At 46.1% G+C, this 22767-nt stretch overlaps 1 protein-coding gene across 1 annotated transcript in view; it reads right to left on the reverse strand.

Moving 5' to 3' along the window:
* Positions 1 to 10565, reverse strand: part of PDXK (pyridoxal kinase) — a 45586-nt gene extending 35021 nt beyond the window's left edge. The window contains exon 1 of the mRNA XM_039552791.1: positions 10385 to 10565. Within this exon, the coding sequence (XP_039408725.1) occupies positions 10385 to 10471 (87 nt within the window). The 5' untranslated portion in view covers positions 10472 to 10565. The remainder of the gene's footprint in view (positions 1 to 10384) is intronic.
* Between the last annotated feature and the right edge of the window lie 12202 nt (positions 10566 to 22767).

Genomic DNA, 22767 nt, shown 5'->3' on the forward strand with positions numbered 1-22767 from the left:
GTTTTAAAAGGCTGCATTTCTCTAATCAAACTAACTTGGAACGGAGGAAAAAGAAGAATTTCCCAGTTGCAGCTTGTGCCTCTCACTGTGTGCCAGCTCTTTCACTTAATTGCATCTCCTTCCATTTGCTGCTGAACCAAAAAAACATACAGAAAAGTGCAGAAAAGTAAAAACACTAGTTCAGTTTGAGAAATAGGAACTTGGGAAAAAGAAAAGGCAAGTCCTGACAATTAGTGTAGCAGGAATAATTGCTGGCGTGGGCTGATAAACTGAATTGAAACTGCTATTGACTAACCCAATCTATTTTTCTTCTGAGCTTTTAATAAGGCACACCAAATATCTAAAGAGAACTCTGTACATATAATTAAGCTGTATTTTAACGCAGCATTTGACAAGGCACTGCAAAGAAAAATCACTAAGATACTGGGGATATTGTGCCAGGATAAAAATACTAGAGCAAATAAACTGGGGACAGGGATGCTGGACATGTTATTGGTGATTTATTAACAGACCACTTCAAATTGTGAGGTTACAAACAGACTATTACAAAACAGACAGTAAAAATATACACCAGATGACCTTGAGAAAATGTAAGAAAGACATTAAACTATTAGAGAGTATCCAAAGGAGGGCTATGAGGATTGTGAAGGGTCAGGAGGGGAAGCCTTATGAGGAGCTGGGGTTGTTGTAAGCTGGGGCTTATGGAGGAGACTGAGGGGAGACCTCAGTGCAGTCACAAGTTCCTCATGAGGGGCAGAGGAGGGGCAGGCACTGATCTCTGCTCTGTGGTGACAGTGACAGGACCCAAGGGAATGGCCTGAGGTTGTGTCAGTGGAGGTTTAGGTTGGATATCAGGAAAAGGTTCTTCCCCAAAGTGTGGTTGGGCACTGGAACAGGGCTTCTTTCTTGAATGACATTCCTTTTTTTTACCACTGATCAACTGCATACCAATTTTCAGGATTTGTAAGTTGACTTCAGCATTGGACACCACAGAGGACATTGTAAAGACTGGAGCAGAAAACAAATCCTCTCTCTTCTGCCAGAGCAGACTACAATTTTTGTCACAGTGCTCTGGCAAAATTGGTACTCACTGAGAATTTGCTGATGGGCTGATCTAGCTGTAATATCATGACCATCTGAATAGAAAAGACTAGAACAGCCTGAGACTGCAGTGAATCTGTTTTCAAATAATTTATTGATTTTTCTGAAAAGGCTTGCAATGGAAGTACTTACCTGAATCATAATTAGGCCAAATTCAAGATTTACCAGTAATGCCTTAAAGATGCTTTTCCAAATAAGCTTTGGAGACACAGGAATACTTCAGAGCAAATACAACCAGGTCACTAATTTTTCTTTGCACCTGGACAGACTGATTGACATGCACTACTAACTGTTCAATGCAGGATACTCAGATCACACAAAACATACGCCTTTATCAAAATTCCCTCTCAGGCATTATGTCCAGCACAAAGAAATTTCTTGTCCTACATCATGACCATTTTTCCATAGGCTACTCAACAAACAGCCTCTTGTGCCTGCAAGACACACACTCAGCACTACTCCCTGCATCACAACAGATCAGGATCCAGATGCCTGCAGGGTCAAAAGATTTGTGGTAGAGCTGCTCTATTAACCTTCCTATGGGCAGGAGGCCATTCCTGCCATCTGGAGTAGTATTAAGTGATGGATCTGCAAGACATCCATTTTTAAAGGTTAAGGCCAGTGAAAAACAAGAAAAAACTTGTTTCTGCTGCTGTTTTCCTGTTCGTTCTTCCCACTAAAGGACGAACATAAAAATAGCAGAACGACGTGGTGCTGTGGGTGTCTGCCTGCCTTCCAACCAAGAAACAAATTCCACCTGACGCTGTTTACTGTTAGGTACCAGTGACTTCAGATGCTGATTTCAGACGGAGAAGTAGGTTCACTGCAGATTTCAGATTTATCATCTTCATGCTGCTTCCTTCTACACTTGGATGTAATTTGACAAAAACACCATACTGTCACTGCAAACTCCTGCCAGCTGGAATCCTGCAGTGCTACACGAGAAAGTTTGCAAACACTGAGGAGAGGCAGACACAGACAGCAGCAACAGGTTCAACAGGCGTGGAAATTATCTCTTTTATTTTAGTGAATGAAATGGGGGGGGAGGATCCCACAGCACATTCTTTTCCTCTGATTTTTACTTTATTTTTAGTCCTGCTGTTCATATTTTGGCTAGCCAGGTCCCTAACCACTAGTCCATCAGCAAGGTGTGGGCAAGCACATTTTGTACATCTAAGGTGGAGTTACCCTACAAGAGAGAAATTTGTTTTATCCAGCACAGGCTTTATGTGGACTTCTTAGGCAGACTGTGAATGGATCCCACTCTCCCACCACAGGTTTAGATGTTCAATTGCATGGTAAGAGATACTTGGAGAAACAGAACAGGAAACAGCTCCCTGAAGGAGGTGCCACAGTATGTGAACATCAGACCAAGGCCACACATGGGAAGAATGAAGCTTCTGGAGGACGGATGTCTCACCACTTCCTTCAGAATTAGCAGATGTCTTAGGGAAGAGTACTCTGAAAAATGTTTCCTTCAGCAGATGCCAGGTGCAGGAGCCTGGGGCTTGCTCCTGCCCTGGCACTTCAGCTATGCCAAAAGAGCTGTCTGTGGGGCTATGTTAGGGAACTGAATCAGGATATTGGCTCTCAAAATAAACACTCACTCTCTTCTCTTCCATTTTTGCCAAGTCATTTATAACCTGGATGGCTTCTCAGAGCAGTTTACCACATGGCCTCACAAAATGACTTTCCTTGGAGCACTGAAGTGGACACAAAATAGTGCAGGTGGAAGGACCAGCTGGCAGGGGTAAGGCCAGAGCAAGTGCTTCTCAATCTGGCTTCTCTACTGAAACCAGCAGATTTCAGTACCCTACACGACAGGTGACAATATAAAACTTCTCAAATTTAAACACTAGCTTGCCCTGTATTTGTTTGGTTGTTGTATGAATGGGCAGAGGCACAATGTTACTTCCATTATCTCCAGTGAGAACAAAACAGCTGGGTTTTAAAAAAACTTTTGTTTTCATTTTTGTTAAATGCTCAGAGTTGTGTTGATAATTTCTCACAGATAGTGTGGTGCTCACCCCTGTGAGACAGGGGCTGTATCCTGCCAGAAAAATGAGAGTAACACAGAGAAGACGGATGGAAAAAGACTTTCCTTCACTGTAACCTTGTTCAATAGTACTCATCACCCAAAACAAATGTCATAAAATACATGAAGATACACAGATTTATAAAATATACATATATTTAATTTGTTTAGATTTAGGCCAGATTTTACTAAATACATGACCATAAGCTCCAGTGTACAATTCTGCAAATCAGTATTGAATTTTGAGAATTTGCCAATGATTTTTTTCTGTTGTAACTTACTTTGTTTTTCTTTCCCCTTAGAGAAGGTGGAGACAGAATTACCATATAGAGCAGCTATGATAAATGTGGCAAAATTCAGGAAGAAAACAAATAATTTAGTATTAACAATAAAGGGAATATGAAAGTATGGCTTTATTGGCTAGTGATCTACCAAATGAAGCAAGAGAAAAAATGTTGTTGTATTCTGATATTGTGGGACAGACCAGCACTGCACTTCCTTGGATGTTTTCAATGCATACTGTTCTTGAAGGCTGTCATGGATTCCTCCCTTCAGCTTATTAATGTCACTGATAGCTGTGCCATCCTTGCAGGAGATTTCCACACAGTTCCTCTTCTGAGAGGTAAAACATGACTGGACCCCGCAGTGGGGAGAAGGGGAATAGTTGTGGCCAGACTGGAAGAGTTCTGCAGGTCAGGAAAACCATTTACTGCTGGTTTTGGGACCCACTGCATCCACAGATCAGAAAGCAGCTCTCCAGCTTTTGTTTTGCCACAGGGGAGAGACTTTCCATTTCCCAGTGTGTGCTCTAGCACCTCCTCAATCCCACACATCCAGCTGGCACGAGGTGTTTTGCATTCCCAAGACAGCAAAGTTAAATCACCATGCAAGGATTTCTACTCAGCCCAAACTATGCCATATGCTTAAAATTTACAAAGGATGACAGAGGGTGAAGAGAAGTTTGTTTTGTTTTTAAATGAACCACAGAAGAGGTTCTGGTATCTCAGTTTGCTCTCCTGCTCTATGGATAATTGTTCCAGATGTTAAGGGAACTGGAGCTCAGAGGTGTCACGGATGAATTAACATGAACAAATACGAGTCCTGAACAAAGGCTTGAAAAATTTCAGGTAGTTCAGCACAGTAGTATTTTTTTAGCTATGATAAGTCACCTCACTGCTGCCAAGCCACAAGATGATGAACTAGTCTGGCTTCTCCTGGGGCTCATATTATCTATCAGCACAGACCTCCTTGGCATGTTTCAAACATTATGCTCATCGTATACATATTTTTTCTCCTCTGTATATATTACTATGCAGCTGCACACTCTACTGCATATAGTAATTTCAGAAGAATGGACATTTTATGTCCCAGGACTAATGTCCAGCTCCTCACATTAACCTTGCCTCACCAACTCCAGCCTGTTTTCCATACAACACGAGCAACTGAAGTGGAACTTCCATTTGCATTCATTCAGACTAAAGAAGCTGAAAATACCTGCCTGGTATGTGTTCAGTCAGCCATGGATAATGCTGTATCCCTTATCTAAAATGACTAAATATGCTTTTCAAGGAAAAGTGACCATCATTTTTTGGATATAAATAGAAAAAGTGAATAGTAAAAGACAACAGTTTACTTAAAGGGACATTTTAGAGATCTATCAGTGACTTTTTATGTCCCCCGTTTTTCTCAGGTGTACCTTTGTACAATTCACATATATACAATTAAAAATTTGTTTTATTATTTCAAACTATACTTTTGTTTTTAATACATTTCCATACATTTTAACATGGAATTGACTTTAACTTGAAGCCCTTTTTCTCTCCCCAGAAACCTGATCACTATTCACTGTTATCTGTCCCTGTTTGTTTATACACAGAAATATATGCTCTCAACTGTTTCATCCAGAGCAGAAATATGACATCAACTACTGGAAGAATTAAAAAAACCCTCTAAGACTTACAGACAGAAACTAAGGCCATTCCTAATACAAAAATGCCCTAAGCAAGTAAACACTTGCTACTGAGTCTCTGAGTACATTATATTCCCCACACAAACAGTGCAAATCCACCTCTAGGCAAGGCTTTCCAGTCTTTTAATAAGATTTGCAATTTCTTGACAACTCAATTTTTCTTCCAAAGACAGTGGGTGAATCAGGGTAAAGTATTTTTGCTTCCTCTCAAGTCAAATATTTGCATGTACTGTAGACACCAAATGGGATCCTCCTCATCTTTTCCTTTTGCTGTGTTGAGATAGATGAAAAGATTACATTTATGTCAAAAATTATTTGTTCACTACACATCACTACACACACTCCAGGGTAACTACTGTATCAAATACCAGTATATGCACCTGCACCGTTCAAACTTTCACAATTTACTATGAAGAAGTCAGCAAATTATCATAATCATCAATCATTCTAAATATTTATAATCATATTTTTTAAAAACTTAAAATGCCAACTGGTCAACTGGCCCAGTACACACATTGCACAATAACTTTCAATGCATTTTATACTGCTTTTTGCAGCTTTACAACTGTGTTATACAATCAGCCTGTGTGAACATCCCTCGGCATTTCTGTATTTTCATGACAAAGACTTATTTAACAAGCTGCCACTATTGAGTGACTTGTAGGAACAGCTAGGAATCCCACAGTCACACAGACCTGACCTTGGATGAGGATGGTTCAGTCAGTCCCACTCTCTGTTCATTAGAGGCTCTGCCCAGCCATTCAGAGTCCACAGCACATCTGCAGCCCCAGCTGCATTTCCTTTAGGCAGGGTGAAGCGACTCTAATTTTTTGAGCTGATTATTTTGCATTAGTAGCTGAAAAGATTCCATTAGGAGTTCGAAAAGCAAATGGAGGTCTCTTTGTTTAGAGTTGTGCACAAACATAAACTCCTGCTGTTAAGTAAAAGCGAGATCTCAGTAGCCTCAGTCTGGTCTATATCAAAGTTTAAGAGCTGAAAGTGACACACACACCCCTTGTTGTTGTTGTTGTCTTTTGATTATGATCTACTTTCTTGTCCCTCCCAGTCCTGTCCAACTCGCCTTCCCTCCCAGCTTACCATGCAGGTGGAAAGTCCATCTCCTACAATCTTCTGAGAGGTTCAAAGTTCTCTCAGTGCACCTGAGCTGACTTCATCTAGACAAGCACTTCTGGAAAGGTCTGCTAAAGCTTCTCCCTAGAAATCCAGACTGCCAGGTGGGGAACCACCTTGTTTGGACTTTTTGGATTACAAGTCTTTTTCAGGGCCTCGCCTTGTGCAAGGTATTCACCAGACTTTTGCAGCTATGTGTGCTGACATCCACATAAGAAGCAAATGCTCTTTACACAGCTTTGAACAAGCCTTCTCAGAGGGGTTGTGAATTTTTTTATGTCTTGGGTTGTTTTTTTAAATTCATTCAGCCCTTATCTACCTTTCTTAAAAGAACAAAGGCAAGGGGAAAAAGCATGCTTCCACAAACTTCATTTGAAGTATGATTCTAGAGCAATAATTATTGTTTCAGATATGCAATTTAGGACAATCTTTGGGTATTACAAAGACCAAATGCATTCTTTCATCTTTGTATTTATTTTTTGTTTAAGGTTTAGGTTTTCTCAGCCTTTGATCTGTAACAAAAACAAGGGCTACACAGAACATTTCTTATTGTTACTCTGTAAAGACTTTTGATTGATTCATCCTTGTTCTGACTCATACTATTAACACAATAGCAGAGTTAGAAAAAGAGTCATCTTAAACAAGAGATGCACTTTATCTTTCTACATAATACTAAATCCATTTGGCTATACTTTTCAACAAAATGAAGAAAAAGAAGTCTTAAACTTTTTTGCTAAGGCACTAGATAATTAGCAAAGATCTACTGATACCGGTTTTGGTCTTAGCATATACTGGATAAAGCAGTTCAAGACCGTCCCTAAATATCAAAGAAATTACCATCTGTGCTGCCCAAAGTTGTTTTCCCATCTTTTCTGCAATTAAGAAGGAGCTAAAAATGTCGACTTACTGTTTTCTTTCCAGAGGAGAATTACCGAGAACTAGTCTGAGAATCACCAGTCCTTCTTAATACCTGGACAACTATTTCCATTTAGCAGGGGGAAAAAAAGTTAAAAAGAAAATAAAGTAATTTAACAGATTTCAAAAGGCCATTTTATCCTGTACTGCAGAGACTGTTTATAGTGTGTTCTACAGTTCAGGACAGACAATTTCGTTCTCCAGATCCAAATGATTAATGGTATTTGTCTAAGCTTTTAGCTATGTCTTCAAGGTAAGCAGCTATAAAAGGAAGTCAGGAATTAAATACTCAAAACAGAGGCACAAGTTTCTCAAATTCTACGAGTTCTCAAATTCTAAGGAAAAAACCATGTATGATGAAAGTGTCACAATGAAAACATACGTTTTTATTTTATATCATAAAAACTATGACAAATGTTAGTCAACATCAGAAACATTTAGAAACTTAGAAACATTTTTTTTGTGTTTTAAAATAAATTATCTGACTGACAGTGGCAACTCCTCAAGTTAATGTACACCCTACTGCTCTTCCTCTCTTAAATGCTGGACAGTCCTGAACCACTTCTGATACTAAAAGCTCAGAACATACAACTGTGGAATAGCTTAACAGTATTTTAAAAGTAATTCACAAGTACCTTCAGAACTTTTTAAAGAGGTACTAAGACCATGCAAGTAAAAACTATTTAAACTCTTGACAAGGCAGAATTCAAAGCAGTGCTGAGGGCAGTTCACTTTCTGGCAAATCCAGGTGCACATTTCCTCTATGACCTTATTAGCTAATCTAGACTGTCTAATTACTTAAATGTATTTTAACCTGAAATGGTGTAAAGAGTTCTAACATTTCTCACTTAGCTCTATTACTTACATTACTATAACTGCTCTAATATATGGTACAACTCTGTTTTGCTGTGTTTGCCACATAGAAAGCATTTACCACACACTCCACAAAGGAAGTTTTTCCACATACCTTACCTACGTTTTAAATACTTTAGCTTTTACTTTAGTGGAAGCCTGACAAAATGCAACCAACTTAAAGAATTCTGTGCAGATTGCTGGCTATTGATAATAATGTCATAGATTTCCACCAAAGATTGGGTTATGCAAGTATGAGTGATTTTCAGAGAAGTCTGCAAAGAGCAGGTGAAACCATGGCTGGTTTTCTACTTGGATGCTGCTGTCCAAATGCAGATTCCTGAACTGTTGTGTCAGGATTTCAGCCCATCAGACCTCACAAGCACACGGACACATTTATCTACATACACCCTGCCCTGCAAACTAAAAACTGAGGAGCTCCGAAGGGAGCCTCACTTAACTGGTTCAGAAAACTAAACCAAGAAAAAGAGAATGGGAAATAAAAGCATGCCAGAGTTGCACCCATCCTCAAGAACAGATACAGGTATCATTTTTATCCCTATATAAAAACAATAACAGAGAAAGACCCAGGTTTTTAATTCTCTTCCTTCTTTCAAGGAAACAAAGAAAAGCCAAGTTTCACTTGCTGGCACCTTGCCCCATCTGATGTCCAAGTAAAACAAGCGTTTAGATAATTTTCCAGCAAGCACAGTATCACTAAGGGCTGCCTCCATAGGATTTGCAAGTGCAGCCTGTAATGGCAGTTTGGCTGCTCTCCAAGTAAATTTCTTTTCCTCCCACCCCAGAAACTTCTTGCTATACTATACACTGAGGAGCACTATACAGCATGAGTGTGACAGCCTCCTAAACACAACCCAGTAACAGCATCAACAGGACTTTTTAAACTCCAGTAGTATCTTATACTGTCATAGCCAAGGAACTAAAGACACTTTCCAGGAGCCCATCTGCCAGGGTTACACAGCTCATGTGTCAGACAGGTTGAGGTACAAAAGAGTAAAGAGAACCTTTGACAGAGAATTTAAATGGAGAGAGAGAACAGTTTAAGAGACTGGAGATTTCTGGAATAAGTATTACTGTGTGCTCTTTTGCAACACAAAAATTGAAAGGGGAAGTAAAATTGCGAGATCATTTTGTTAAGAAAGGAGGGACAGGGGGCCTGCAGCTCATGACCTTTCTGGCTTGGAGCTCTACATACTCGTATTTTCCTACAATACTCAGATTACATACCTACATCACCCTTTCACCATACATTAATTTTCAAGACACTTGGTTACATTATAACTGGATGGTGATAGGGGGGTGTGACACTGCTTGTTGCAGGCTGGATCTCACTTGCATCATTTATCACAGTACATCACCTCTCCTGTTAGCCAAATGAGTTACACCATCGTTTGGTAAGCATACACCAAGATAACCACTGTCACAACACACCATGTTCTGGTAATGAGGTTCTTAGAGAGCTCCATACAGACTCGCGTTGTGTCAAGGCACAAAGACCTCTTGATGGGGAGGCCCTAGATTAGCCTTTGGGGATACAGACCCTTCCCAAGAGCCAATAGTGTGATGTGCAAAGTCTTACCAGCGGAGACATCCAAGCAAACAACTCTGAAGGCAGCACATGACAGCCGTGAAGGCCAAGATCCAATTACACCCTCGAGTCCCGGGCCATGTCAGGAGCTTCTCTGGCCCTGCCATGCACAGTCATTAAGTGGCCCTTACACCCCACTACGACTTCCCCAGACCCTCCGGGGTGCGGGATCACCCAGCCCCACCGACCCCGAGGGCAGGCGGGGCTTAGCTGGGTGCCAGCACAAGGACACCGGTGCCCCGAGTCCCCGGCACGGGACACTGCGATGACCCTGCCTTAAGCGGCAGGAGCCCGGCTGGATGCGGCTGTCGGCGGCAGCGGAGCCGCCCTCATCCCGGAGCCGGCGCAGGCAGCGCAGTGCCGAGCAAACCCACCAGCAGCACCCCCGGCTCCCCCTCCCCTGCCGAGCCCGCTCGCCGTGCCACAGCCCCAGAAGGAACTGCGTTAACGGGAGCGGCGCGGAGCCGGCGGGAGGCGCAGCCGCAGCGGCCGCGGGGTGCGCGGAGCCTCGGGACGGGCACTGCCGCCGGCACCGGGGCGCCGGGGGAGGTGCCCGTGCGGGAATCTCCCCGCCGTGCCCTGACCTTACCTCGGCTTGGCAGGGGCCGCCCGGGCGCCGGAGCCCGCCGGGCAGCGCTGCCGTCACACCGCCCGCCCGGCTCCCCGCGCCGCCCGCAGGGAAGAGCGGAGGAGGAGGAGGAGGAGGAGGAGGAGGAGGAGGAGGAGGAGGAGGAGGAGGAGGAGGAAGAGGAGCAGGTCCGCGCCCGCTCACCTGCAGGGGGAAGGTGGCCGCCTTGTTGCCCACGTAGCCGCGGACGACGTGGCTCTGGATGGAGAGCACCCGGCACTCCGGCTCCATGGCTGCGCTGCCCCGCGCGCCTGCCCCGCGCCGGGCCGAGGTGGCGGCGCCGGGAGCAGGAGCGGGGGGCGGAGCGCGGCCGGCGTGACGCGCTCGCCCTGCCCGCCTGTCACACACCCGCCGCGGCAGGAGGCAGGCAGGGAGGCAGGCAGGGAGGCGGGCACCGGCCGGCTCCGGATGGCCGCCCGCTGCCGCGCCCGCTGCCCGGGGCGGTGTGCGGGACGGAGGGGACACGGCTCCCACGCACCGCGGCAGCCCCGGCGCGGCCCCCCGCGCCCCCGCCCTCCCACACCCACCGGCGTCACGCGGTCACGCGCCCCAGCGGCCGCCCGCCCGCCCGCGCCCGGCGGAGCCGCCGGCAGCGAGCGCCGGCCCCGGCCCGCAGCGCCCCCGGAGCTCGGGCACGGCGGGAGCGGCGGGAGCGGAGTGCGCCTCGGCCCGGCAACTGCGGGGATCACAGCCCCGGTCAGGCTGGAAGGGACCACAGTGCGGCACCGGGTCCAGCCTCCCTGCTCCAGCAGGGCCATCCCAGAGCACATGGCACAGGATTGTGTCCGGATGACTCGGGAATATGTCCGGTGAGGGACATTCCAGACCCTCTCTGGACAATCTGTTCAGTGCTCGGTCACTGCACAGTGAAGTTCTTCCTCATGTTCAGGTGGAACTTCCTGACCGTCAGTTTCTGCCCCTTGCCTTCTGTCCCCTTGCTGGGCATCACCAAGCAGAGCCTGGTCCATCCTCTGACAGCCCCCTTTTAGATACTTATACACATTAATGAGGTCCCCTCTCAGTCATCTGTTCTCAAGGCTGAACAGGCCCAGCTCCCTCAGCCTTTCCTCTTAAGAGAGATGCTTTGATCCCTCACTCGTTCTCATTGCCCTCTGCTGGACCTGCTCCGGGAGCTCCACGTCTCTCCTGTCCTGAGGAGCCCGTAACTGGACACAGTAAAGGAGCATTTTCTACCTGAAAAGAGGTTGTAGTGAGGTGGGGGCCAGTCTCTTCTGCCCATGTCTACAGTGAGAGGACTAGAGGGAATGGCCTTTAGCTGAGGCAGAGGAGATTCAGGTTTTTTGCAGTTCTAGGGTGCTCAGACATTGGTTGCCCAGGGAAGTGGTGGAGTTACCATCCCTGCAGATGTTTAAGAGACATCTGGATCTGACACTGGGTGACATGGTTCAGTGGTTTAGGGGTTACAGTGGTAGTGTGGGGTGGACAAATGATGCTCCCCTGTACCATACCATGAGCCACCCCACAGCTGCCCACATCTTGCTGGAAAGCCAGGAATGGGACACCCATCCCACTTGTGCAACGTTTCTCGTTCCTCAAGTGTTCAGAAAGCCCTGTGGAGCCACAGATGCCACAGGCAGCCCCACAAGCAGCAACGCCTGGTGGTGGCATGCTGGCCCAAGCTGTGGGTGCCCTGACAGAGCACCACCCTCGCAGCTAGGTTCTGAAGTGAGTGCAATTGTGTGTTATTGACCCAAAAGAAAAAAACCCTTCGGAGAGCTGCCAAAGAGTAAAAGAAGATGTATGCGTTGGCTGGCAAGTGCTACAATACATCAAGACTCTGCTGTGATGGAGCTGGGTGATGTGTTTGGGAATTTCGTCCTCCTCTGGCCATTTGTCACTATTGACTGTCACAGGTTCAATCACAGCTCACAACAAGAAAGGGCACCTGATGCCTCGTGTTCTTCTCCGTGGATAGTTTTGAATCGACTCTTGAAATAGTGTGATTATTTCTTAGCAAGGTGAAAGAGTATTTTCCTCATCATAAGTAATCTGTTGGAAAATGAGGAAACATACTGTTCTCTTTTCAGCTGTCACTCTGGTTAAAAAACTTAGGGCTTATTCTAGGCTGGCCTTACTACTAACTTGCTTCAGCCCTTCAATACATATTTTTTTGAATTGCAGAAATCAGTGCATCTCCATGGAGGGCTAGAGCAATGAATGATCTCTGTCACGTATGCTCCGCTCCTCCAACTTAGAGGACAATGGTTGGAATACAGATTTTTTTTCCCCTTTTTCCTGCTTTTCATCCTTTTCTCTGCAATAGTGCTTATTGCACCACTTTGACCTTGTAAGCGTATATACACACATACCAGTTCTACACAGAATTGCTACTTTCCTCCTAATATTCTGAAATGTCCAACAGAGTTCAACTCCTAGAACACTTTATGCTTTCCCCAGAGGAATATCTGAAGCCTCCCTTGATGGTTTTTAATGGATTAAGGAGTAGAACCTGCATACACAGAAATAAGCATGTGTGTGACTCAACGGTATCCAGCCCTAACATTTTTCAAAGTATGGGGGAATCTATATGTCCATACACTAAAAAAGCTGCCACAAGCAAAACAAAGGCCAGAAAACAATTCTCCTTCCCTCCCAGAAAGCAGCTCACGTAAAGGTGAGCACACAATTTCTGAGCAGTGTTTTTTTACAGACTTTGCTGTATTTATTCTTTAAGAAGTCAGGCCTCTTCCTCATAAAAACGACTACATGTCTCAGAAAAAAGTGAAGCTAAGCTTCAATTTCGCAGTGATTGTGCTTCCTGCTGTGCAATCCTTCTCAAAAAAATAACTCCCAGGTACTCCTCCAAATTTGGGGATTACTGAGACTGTTCAAGGAACAAATAACTGTTCAATGGATGACAGAGAAATTCATTAAGGAAAAAAGAAAAATGCAAGCCAGGTTAGACCAAAATGTCAGCAACAGAGAAGCTGTTCTCAGCTTCTTACTACAGCTGCTGCTGTAGAACTGCTTGGATGATAGCTTCTCCGGCTCCTGGCCTCTCAGTGGACTGTGCATGGAGTTCTATGGATTATTTTTTTTAAAGTAACCTGACCTCTCAAACCAGATCCCCTTGGTCACAGCAGAATATTTGTTGGAAATGATGAAATCTGAGGAGAAGTTTATCAGAATTTGATCAAGAAAGAGGATAGTCAAAAAGACCACAGTTTATCAACAACTGGCAATCTTTCTTCCACAAATTTTCCATGCTCCTCCTACATTCTCCTTCTACAACTCGCCTGAATCCTTCTCACATCTCCCTCATTCCTGCTCAGCCTGACAGTGCACCACAAACACACCCTGTGGCAGACCTGAGGCAAGAATACACATGAGAGTTGTCCAGCCAGCAGTTCTGGAAAATACACATCTTTCCCTGCCTTCCTTGCTCCTGAGCAGACAGGACAAACATCCTTATGGGCCAGTTGTTGCACAGGCTGCTGCCTTCCTATGTCTGTGTTGTTACCCTTTGGAATTCCAGCTCACGATGCATGAAGAAATTGTGAGATTACAGCAAATAACAAGCTTAACATGGGTCAACAATGTCTCAATATTGCAATAAAGGTAATCACCTTTTGGGCTGTATAAACAACAGCATAGTCTGCCAGACATAGAAGGTCATCCTGGACTCCTCCAGTTATACTCAGCACTGGTTGGGTCTCTGGGGAAGTACTGCCAAGTTTTTGGAGTGGTGTTTAATTCAAAATGGAACAATGGCACAGTGCAAGAGGCTGTAAGAAGGGTCCAAGGCTCAGGACATACAACCTAGGAGGAAACGGTTTCTTTATTTTAATGAAAGCTCAACTCTAATAACAACCTACAACTACATATGACACAGAGCTGTGAGGCAGCAGAAGGGAATCAACCAAGTTCCATAATGGATGGCTTGCTGCCATTATGAAGGGGATTATGAAACACACAGGTAGAGATTGCTTTGAAAGATTGAAGAGCTTTCATTTTCAGTTTGTTGTTTCTCATAACTACTGAAAGAAGTATTTTATAAATATTGATAGGTGTGTGTAAGTTTGTTTTGGAACAGGGGACAGACTTTACCTGCCAAGGTCTCCTGAAGCCCAGATTTTTGATATAAGCACAACAGAAAAGATATGGGGCTGCCAAGACAATGATATCCTGAGCTTGATAGAAGATGCATAGAGAGAGGGCCTTAAATCAGATTTTGTGCATTGTATATGGATTCTATAAATCATCACAGACATTACAGAAAATGAAAATGTCATGGTTATGTGAAAATAGTATCAATACCCACTCCTTTCCTCAATAAGTCTTGAAGGTGGCAGAATTGGACCATCAGAGAGTAATAATTAGAATAATAAAATAACTTAGATTGGAAAAGACCATTAAGCTCATCAAGTCAAACCATTAACCCAGCACTACCAAGTCCACCACTAAACCATCTCTTAAATACCTGCAGAGATGGTGACTCAGACACAAGCAGCCAGTTTCAGTGCTTAACAACCCTTCCAGTGAAGAAATTTTTCCTAATATCCAATCTAAACCTCCCCTGTTGCAACTTGAGACCTTTTCCTATGGTCCCGTTGCTTGTTACTTGGGAGAAGAGATCAACCCCCCCTACAATTTCCTTTTAGGTCATTGTAGACAGTGATAAGGACACCCCTGAGTTTTCTTTTCTTCAGGCTAAACACCCTCAGCTCCCTCAGCTTCTTCTCATAGGACTTGTGTTCCAGACCCTTTCCCAGCTCCAGTGAAGACTAGGCCAGTCCAAGCCCCAAGCAGCCAGTTTTTTTCCAGAATTCTGTGGGAAACGGTGTCAAAGGCTTTGCTCACGTCTAGACAACATCTAATTGTGCATTCCTCAGTCAGAAAACCATCTGTATTTAAGATGCTGATTTTTGCTTGTCAGCTTAATGTTTGCTGAGACAGATTGTAAAGTACCAATTTATGATTGTGATAATTGCCATAAAGTATTAGCAACATTTGATGTAGGAGGGTACCGTTCTCCTTGTTTCATGCCAAATTTTCACTTGGCCACATTAACTTGTGATTAACTTTGTCAGGAATTGTCAATATTAAGAGATGACACAATCAGAAGATCAAGTGGGCTATGTATCCACTTACACTTTGACTCAGACCTGTTCTCTGTCACTGACTTGACAAAGCTCCCTGTATTCTGAGCATTTTTGCCTCCAAATGTCAGGCCCAGCCTTGCAATCTTCACATCCATTGTTTTACTGAGGTAAATGGAACTGCTCCTGGGATAGCATCCAAGGGGCTGGGTGTCAAGCTGAGAGACAGGCCAGTGATAACTAAGTTCTGCTTAAAATGCTGTATTGCTGTCACAAGTTGCCACAGCTGAATAGCACTGTATATCATGGCATTCTTGATCCTCATCTCCTTCAGAAACTAAAAATACACCTTTTTATGGAAACATGCAGGACCACTATGCTGGGCAATTCTAAGCTAAAGCACTCCTTACACTGGTACAACTCCCCATAACTATATACAAATATTTTGGCTGCTGCTGATGTCTGCACATTTTGGTTCCAGTGACCATTTAACAAAATAGTCGAAGTTAATGAAAACCAGGAAACCTCCTTTGCTTGGCTAAGGGAGCTAAAATGCTTTGTATCAGCTTGCAGTTTTGTCCTGAATGCTCATGCCGCACCCTCAGGAACCAGTTCTATTGCACTTAGTATCCGCTACCTAATATTGGGGGAAAGTAACTCTTTGTCAGGAATTTAATCCCAGTTATCCCTTTTCATCCTTGAATAACCTTTCATATAATAATCAGCATTAAAGGGGTAGCTGAGTAAGTGGAAATACCCCTTTGTCAACAAATATATTTCCAGCAGCAGAGCAGAACCCTGCTCTGGAAAGCAAAGAAGTAGGAGATGCAAGCAGTTATGGGGTGATACACTACAACATGTGGTCAGGACACCAGCTTTAGAGAAATGCATACAAATGTTTTTGGTTTGCTTCATTTTAAAGGCACTTTTGGGGAAAACGTGAAGAAACTGGTGATATTTCATTGCCTTTAATTCTTTGATTTCACAGACTCTTCTGTACCTGGTTTTTGATATTTAACCTTGAAATTTGTTGGACTTAGATTTTGGGTCAGAAATTCCGCACACACTGCATATTTGTTTTATGAAACGTGATAACAGCTGGAAAAGAACAAGGCCTTTCCTGGCAATGGGAATAAACCTCTCAGTCATGAACTGCATCTCTCAGCAGTTTGTCCTGTGTGTGTCTTGCATCACATGCTGTCGTCTTGCAGTCATGAGTCCCTTGCTTCAGCTCCCACTGCTCAGGGATATCGGCTTGGCAAAGCTGCACAGCTTATTCCCTGGGGAAATGTGCACACAAAGCAGTAGGAAGCCAGGCCACTGCTGTTCTGGAAACAGAACAGATTTGCACTTGAGTTCAAGCTGCAGGGTGTACATGCTAAGTTGATTAATACCACATCTATTTCTAGTCCTGTTACGTGGGTAATGGTAATTTCATTTTGTTCTTTTCCTTCAGTGGTTACAAAGAGATTTTCTACTTTAAACTAACCTTTAAAAATCTGAATGAAATACAGTAGTTCAGACACGAGCTACATAATTTTTACAGCTATTGTAATTTCACTAATTAGCAAAATAGCAGTAATAGAGGACAGATTTCAGGAGTCTGAGAGATGCTGGTTCTGTCCCAGGCTGGAAATTCCTTTTAATTTGCTCTTGTTTTTGTCTGTGTTACTAGGGGACAGCTCTCCTCACTCCTGTCACTTTGACCTTTGTGATTAATAGCAAAGTCTAACCTATGTAGTTCCGAAAGTCTCCTGGATTTTTCTCCTTAGTACAAGAATAAAATGGTAGGATGAAATTAGTGGACATTAGTGGCACCAGGATTTAATACCAAACATTGAAACTTGCATTCTCAACAATTTTTCTCCAGGACAACTAACAACTTCTACAATTAAATAAGCTAAACTGATAAAAAAGATATGAAAATTGCACAAGATAAATGGGCAAAAATGAAGAGTTGCCATCTGGTTTTGTCAGATATTTGAGCTGTCTGACATTATCAGCAGCAGTAGCAGGTTCCTTGGGCAGATAACATCATTGTCCATGGCCAGTTAGAGATAATCAGCAAAAACGTCTGTATCCTGTGCAGGCCCTGAACATGCCAGTGGACAACTGCAAATTCCTGTGCCTGGCATTACAATGCAATACAATGCTTCCTACTCTTGGCAGGCAACTCTGTATAGCTCAGGCCCTCAATGGCCAATTTTGCAGCTTGTGAACAACAAAGAGCAATTTCTTGCCCTCTTGCCAGAACAGGTTCCTGAGTGGATTTCTAAGGGAGAAAGAGTGGGCACTCTCTGCTCTCTGATGGTCTACTGGAAAGCAGTGCAGATCCTGTGAATGATGCCTACCCTCCTTTTCAAAGGGGTTAATTAAAGACTTGAGGGCTTTATTTTCAGAAACAAAATTATTCCATGACAGTATTCTGCAGAGACAAGTACCCATTATTGGATTAGACAAGTGTTAACCTTCATTTTATAATAGATGTCTCCCAGATGTTTACCATAGTGGCAAAGCCTATGAGAACATGGGTCAGGACTGGAAGGAGATCTGCTCCCTAAACTTAGACGGGAATTCATTTACCTGAAGGGTCTAACTCCTGGCACTTCCAAGTTTTTTCACAGACCTGTCTCAGTGAGGTAGGATTTAGTCAGCGACTCTCTCGCCATCCCCATTCCTTATTAAAGAGCAAAATTTTTTCACAGAGAGTTTTTTTAGTATTGTATCCTCCTCTGAGCAAGATCAGCAAGAAGGATCCAGGCTGGAACCTGACCAAACCTTCATTGAATGAAAGAATTCAACAGCAGAAGGAAATTCTAAGAAATAACACACTCACAAATCTTACTGGACTTAGAGAAGGCTGGCTTTTTTGTCATTAAGATCTTGAACAATGATTTCAACCTTTTTCTTTTCAGTTTAGTTCTTTATCTCTCTCACCTAGTAGGCATGTTTTTGTGCTGATTTGCCCACAGGAGAGCTATGGGTTTGGAGGGTGGGCTGTTCAGGGGATGAGGAATTGGCCAGATAGACACAGGAGTTGTGGGCACTGGCTCCATGTCCAGCTGCAGGCTGGGGATGAGGGGTGTCCCTCAGGGCTCTGCCTTGGCCCCAGGGGTCTTGAATGGCTTCCCCAAGGACACAGACAGTGGATCCAGCTCACCCTCAGCACCTTTGCAGGGCACAGGAAGCTGCGAGGGGCAGGTGACACTGTGGAAGGACAGGGCCATGCAGAGGGACCTGGGCAAGCTTGGGAAGTGAAACCACAAGAACCTCATGAGGTTCAATAAGGCCAAGTGCAAAGTGCTGCACTGCAGTGGGGCAATCCCTGAGTCATAGAATCATCAAGATTGGAAGAGATCAGCAAGACCATCCAGTCCCACCATCATCCCAGCACCACCCCTAAGGCACATCCCAAAGTGCCCCATCCATCCAGATGGCCGGGCACAGGGGTGGGGTCATGCAGGGATGTGTGCATGGGATGTGTGCATGGGATGTGTGTGCTGGGCTCGTGTGAGCGTGCGAGCAGGGAGAGTGTGCAGAGTGGGAGTGTGAGCACGAGTGGGGTGCGCAAGCAGGGCACAATGGTGAGTGTGCAAACAGGCAAGGCCCTGTTGTGGACGGCTGAAGCAGCATTGCACCGTGGGAGTGTGCAGGGCACCACTGGGAGTGTGCAGGGCACTGCCGTGAGCTTTGGATGAACTGGAGGGGCTGGAATGTCCGGAGCTGCAGTTGGTGAGGCCACCTGAAAGCCTCTGAGGTAAGGATTGAGGGACAAGCCAATGGAGAGGGTGTCATTGTGGGAGGCTGCTCTTGGCCACCCAGCCAGGACGATGGCACCGACAAATGATTCTTTAAGGAACCAAGGGACACCTCCAAACCATCCGCCCTTGTCCTTGGGAGGGAATTCCACTTGCTGGCTGTTCACTGGGAACACCCCACAGCTGGTCCAAACAGCTCCAGGAGATTCCCCAAACACCTGGACGACAGCCTCTTGGTACAGGGACTCGAGGAGCCGGCTCGGACAGGTGCCCTCTGTGATTTGTTGCTCGTTCCCAGAGAGGCTCTCGTGGCTGACGTGGGATTGTCTTGGCCACAGCAGCCGCCGGGTTTCAGATCTCTGCTGCTTTGCCTGCGCCCGTCTGGCTCCCGAGATGGGCCAGGCACAGGTGAGCATGGCTGGGAAAGCAGCATCTTTTATTAATGTGTCCACGGCAAAGCTGTTGTCCCAAAAAGGATTCTTTCACCCAGTGTGCAAGAAGCCAATCCCCACACAGAGTTCAAGTATTTCCTTTATTTAACAGTTCTGCACAGAAAGAGGTGCTGGGTGGCAAATGCGCAAAGCTAGCACGGCAACTATCAAACTTTTCACTATTTATACATTTTAGCAAAAACGGGATTAATGTTCATTGGCTACCAATTATGTGGCTCTCTTATTAATTTAATATAGTATTTCTTTTTAAAATTGTATTTTTATAGTATCATATCTAAACATTTAGATGTTGCATTTATATTATATGTAATCTGTAATGTTCTATATCATATATTACAAATAGGATATTATCTTATAATATTCAAAATACATTATTTCTCAATGTTTATTATATACATGATAAATATTAAATAATACACAAAATTTATCTTTGTATTTTATAATAGTATTTTGTTTTGGTATGTATTAAATATTAATATAATCTTTTATTATTGACTATTCTTGATTAGAAATAACTTATTAATAATTAATATTAGTACATGGACTAATATCTCAATATTAATATTTTTCCTCTACTGGTTAAAAGATTTCCTTGCTCCTTATGCTAACTAGTCTTTCTCTGTGCTCGGTCTGTCTCTTCTTTTGAAGAGTTTCCTTTGTTCTCGATGGGTTTCTGGGGTCACTGAGCTGGGGGTCGGTGGTCGCCGTCTCCCCGTGCCTGAAGCACTTTTATCCCCGGTCAGAGCTGATTTCAGCACAGCTGCTGAGTTGGCTTTATGAGTTTCTTCCTCATCTGGGAAGTTCTGCCGAATGTCCTTGTGGCCTGTCCCTCCTGCATCCTTGGTGTCCCCTCTGAGCAGGAGCTCCTTCTCCCCAGGCTTTGGGCACCTGCCCTTAGCTCTGACACCACTGGTGCCTGTCAAGCCCTAAGCCTCAGCCAGGAGATTCTCCCGACAAGGAACTGATGTCCCTGACACCTGGACATCAAAGGCAGCCCGTGTGGCTCCCTCAGGACGCCGGGCAGGCTCCGGGCCGGCCGCCACCTCCGGGGCCCGGCCTGGTGCGGGCAGCGGTCACTGATTGTCCGGCCGTGGCCGCAGGCAGGGGCAGCGGAGCAGCGCCCGCAGCGCCCGCAGCGCCCGCCTGAAGCGGGACGGGCGATTCTTGGGGGGCCGCCGGCCGCTGCCCGAGGGCTCCCGGCTGGGGAGCTGAGGGGCCTGGGGGGCAGCAGGGGCTGTGCGGGGCAGGGCCCTGGCTCTGTGCCCCTGCTGCCTTCCCCTGCTCAGCCGAGGCCGGAGAAGCCGCTGCCTTGGCCGAGTCCTGGGGAGCAGCGTCGGGGTCCTGCAGCAGCTGTGGGTACTTGGGGTTGACCCAGATGGTGTGGATGGCGATCTGTTCCCAGTCCTCCTGCGACACCTCTGTGTCTCTCTTGTGTCCCCTTTGGGACAGCTCTGGGTCTCGTCCGACTTCACCTTTGGACAGCTCTTGGTCAATTGAGTGTTCCCATTGGGGAAGCACTTTGTCACTGTCATTTTCTTCTTGGGACAGCTCTTGGATTCCCATGTCCAGCCACTTGAGTAACTCTTGGTGTCTCTCAAATTCCCAGTGGTACAGCTGTGGGTCTATCTCACCTTCTGATCGCGACAGGTCTCTTTTGTCTTCCCGTTTGTACAGCTCTTGGACATCCACATCTCCCCTTTGGGAAGGCTCCTGGCACCTCACATCTCTCCCACGGGACAGCTCTTGGTCTTTCTCCACTTCCCATTGGGACAGATCTTGGTATTTCTCATCTTCCCACTGCTCCAGCTCTTGGACATTCTCATTTCCCCACTGGGAAGGCTCCTGGTATTCCTCATCTTCCCACTGCTCCAACTCTTGGACATTCTCATTTCCCCACTGGGAAGGCTCCTGGTATTCCTCATCTTCCCACTGCTCCAGCTCTTGGACATTCTCATTTCCCCACTGGGAAGGCTCCTGGTATTCCTCATCTTCCCACTGCTCCAGCTCTTGGACATTCTCATTTCCCCACTGCGAAGGCTCCTGATATTTCTCATCTTCCCACTGCTCCAGCTCTTGGACATTCTCATTTCCCCACTGGGGCAGTTCCTGGCCCATGTAGGGTTCCCACTCTCTCTCCTCCCTGGCCAAATCCCACCCCACAGTCTGTGGCCCTGGCAGCTCTGTCCCCCCCACTGCCCCCTCCCACTGCTCCCCGAGGGCTTCCAGCCACCCAGGGCAGAGGCTGCAGGGGCAGCAGGGGCAGTGCAGGGCACGGCCCTGGCTCTGTGCCTTGGCTCGGGGGGAAGGAGGCGACTGCCTTGGCACAGCCACCTGCCCAGCCCTGGCCCCAAGGGAGCTGCCTCTGGCCCCATCCCAGCTCCGTCTTTCCCCTCTCCCTCCGGGGCTGGCCATCACCTGCGGCCTCATCCACAGGCCTGGCTACTCCATGGCAGGGGGGGAGTTGGGGTTCACCTCCTCTCTGAGCATCTCCATCACGCGCTGCCACAGAGGCTCTCAGGGAAGCTGCTTCCTCGTGACAGAGTGGCTCTCCTGGGACTGGGCACCCCAGGGCTGGGCTCTGTTCCCCCTTAGATACCCCTCTGGCAGGGCAGGGCTGTGTCATGTCACAATGGCCTCTGGGCACCACCATGTCCCGCATCACCAAGGGCCCTGACACAACACGCCTGTGTCACAAAGTGCCACCCCGGCACCCCAACAACAGCTGACCCCACTGAAGTGGCATGGAGCAGCCCCGGACTCGGGCACTTGTAGCCCCTGATGTGCCCAGAGCCCTGGGAGGCTTTGGACACGGTCCCATAGGACACCCCGAGCCCCACCCTGCAGAGCCCTGGCTTTGGAGGCTGGGCTATTTGGGGCACGAGCCACTGGCCAGATGGACACAGCCAGGGAGTTCTGGGCACTGGCTCCATGTCCAGCTGCAGGCTGGGGACAAGGGGTATCCCTCAGGGCTCTGCCTTGGCCCCGGGGCTCTTGAATGGCTTGCCCAGGGACACAGACTTGGCCACAGACTGCAGCTGTTTCAGTTTCAGAATTTCAGATCTCTGCTGCTTTCCCTGGCCCCATCTGGCTCCCGAGATGGACCAGGCACAGGTGAGCCTGGTTGGAAAAGCAGCATCTTTTATTAATGTATCCATACTGAAGCCACCCTGTGTCACCCCCTCAGGATGCTGCACAGGCTCTGGGCCAACCTCCTTCACACAACTTTTCTCTGAAGGAAATCTGTTCTTGCCTTACCT

The sequence above is a fragment of the Corvus cornix genome, chromosome 1, assembly GCF_000738735.6.
Source record: "Corvus cornix cornix isolate S_Up_H32 chromosome 1, ASM73873v5, whole genome shotgun sequence".
Lineage (NCBI taxonomy): Eukaryota > Metazoa > Chordata > Aves > Passeriformes > Corvidae > Corvus > Corvus cornix.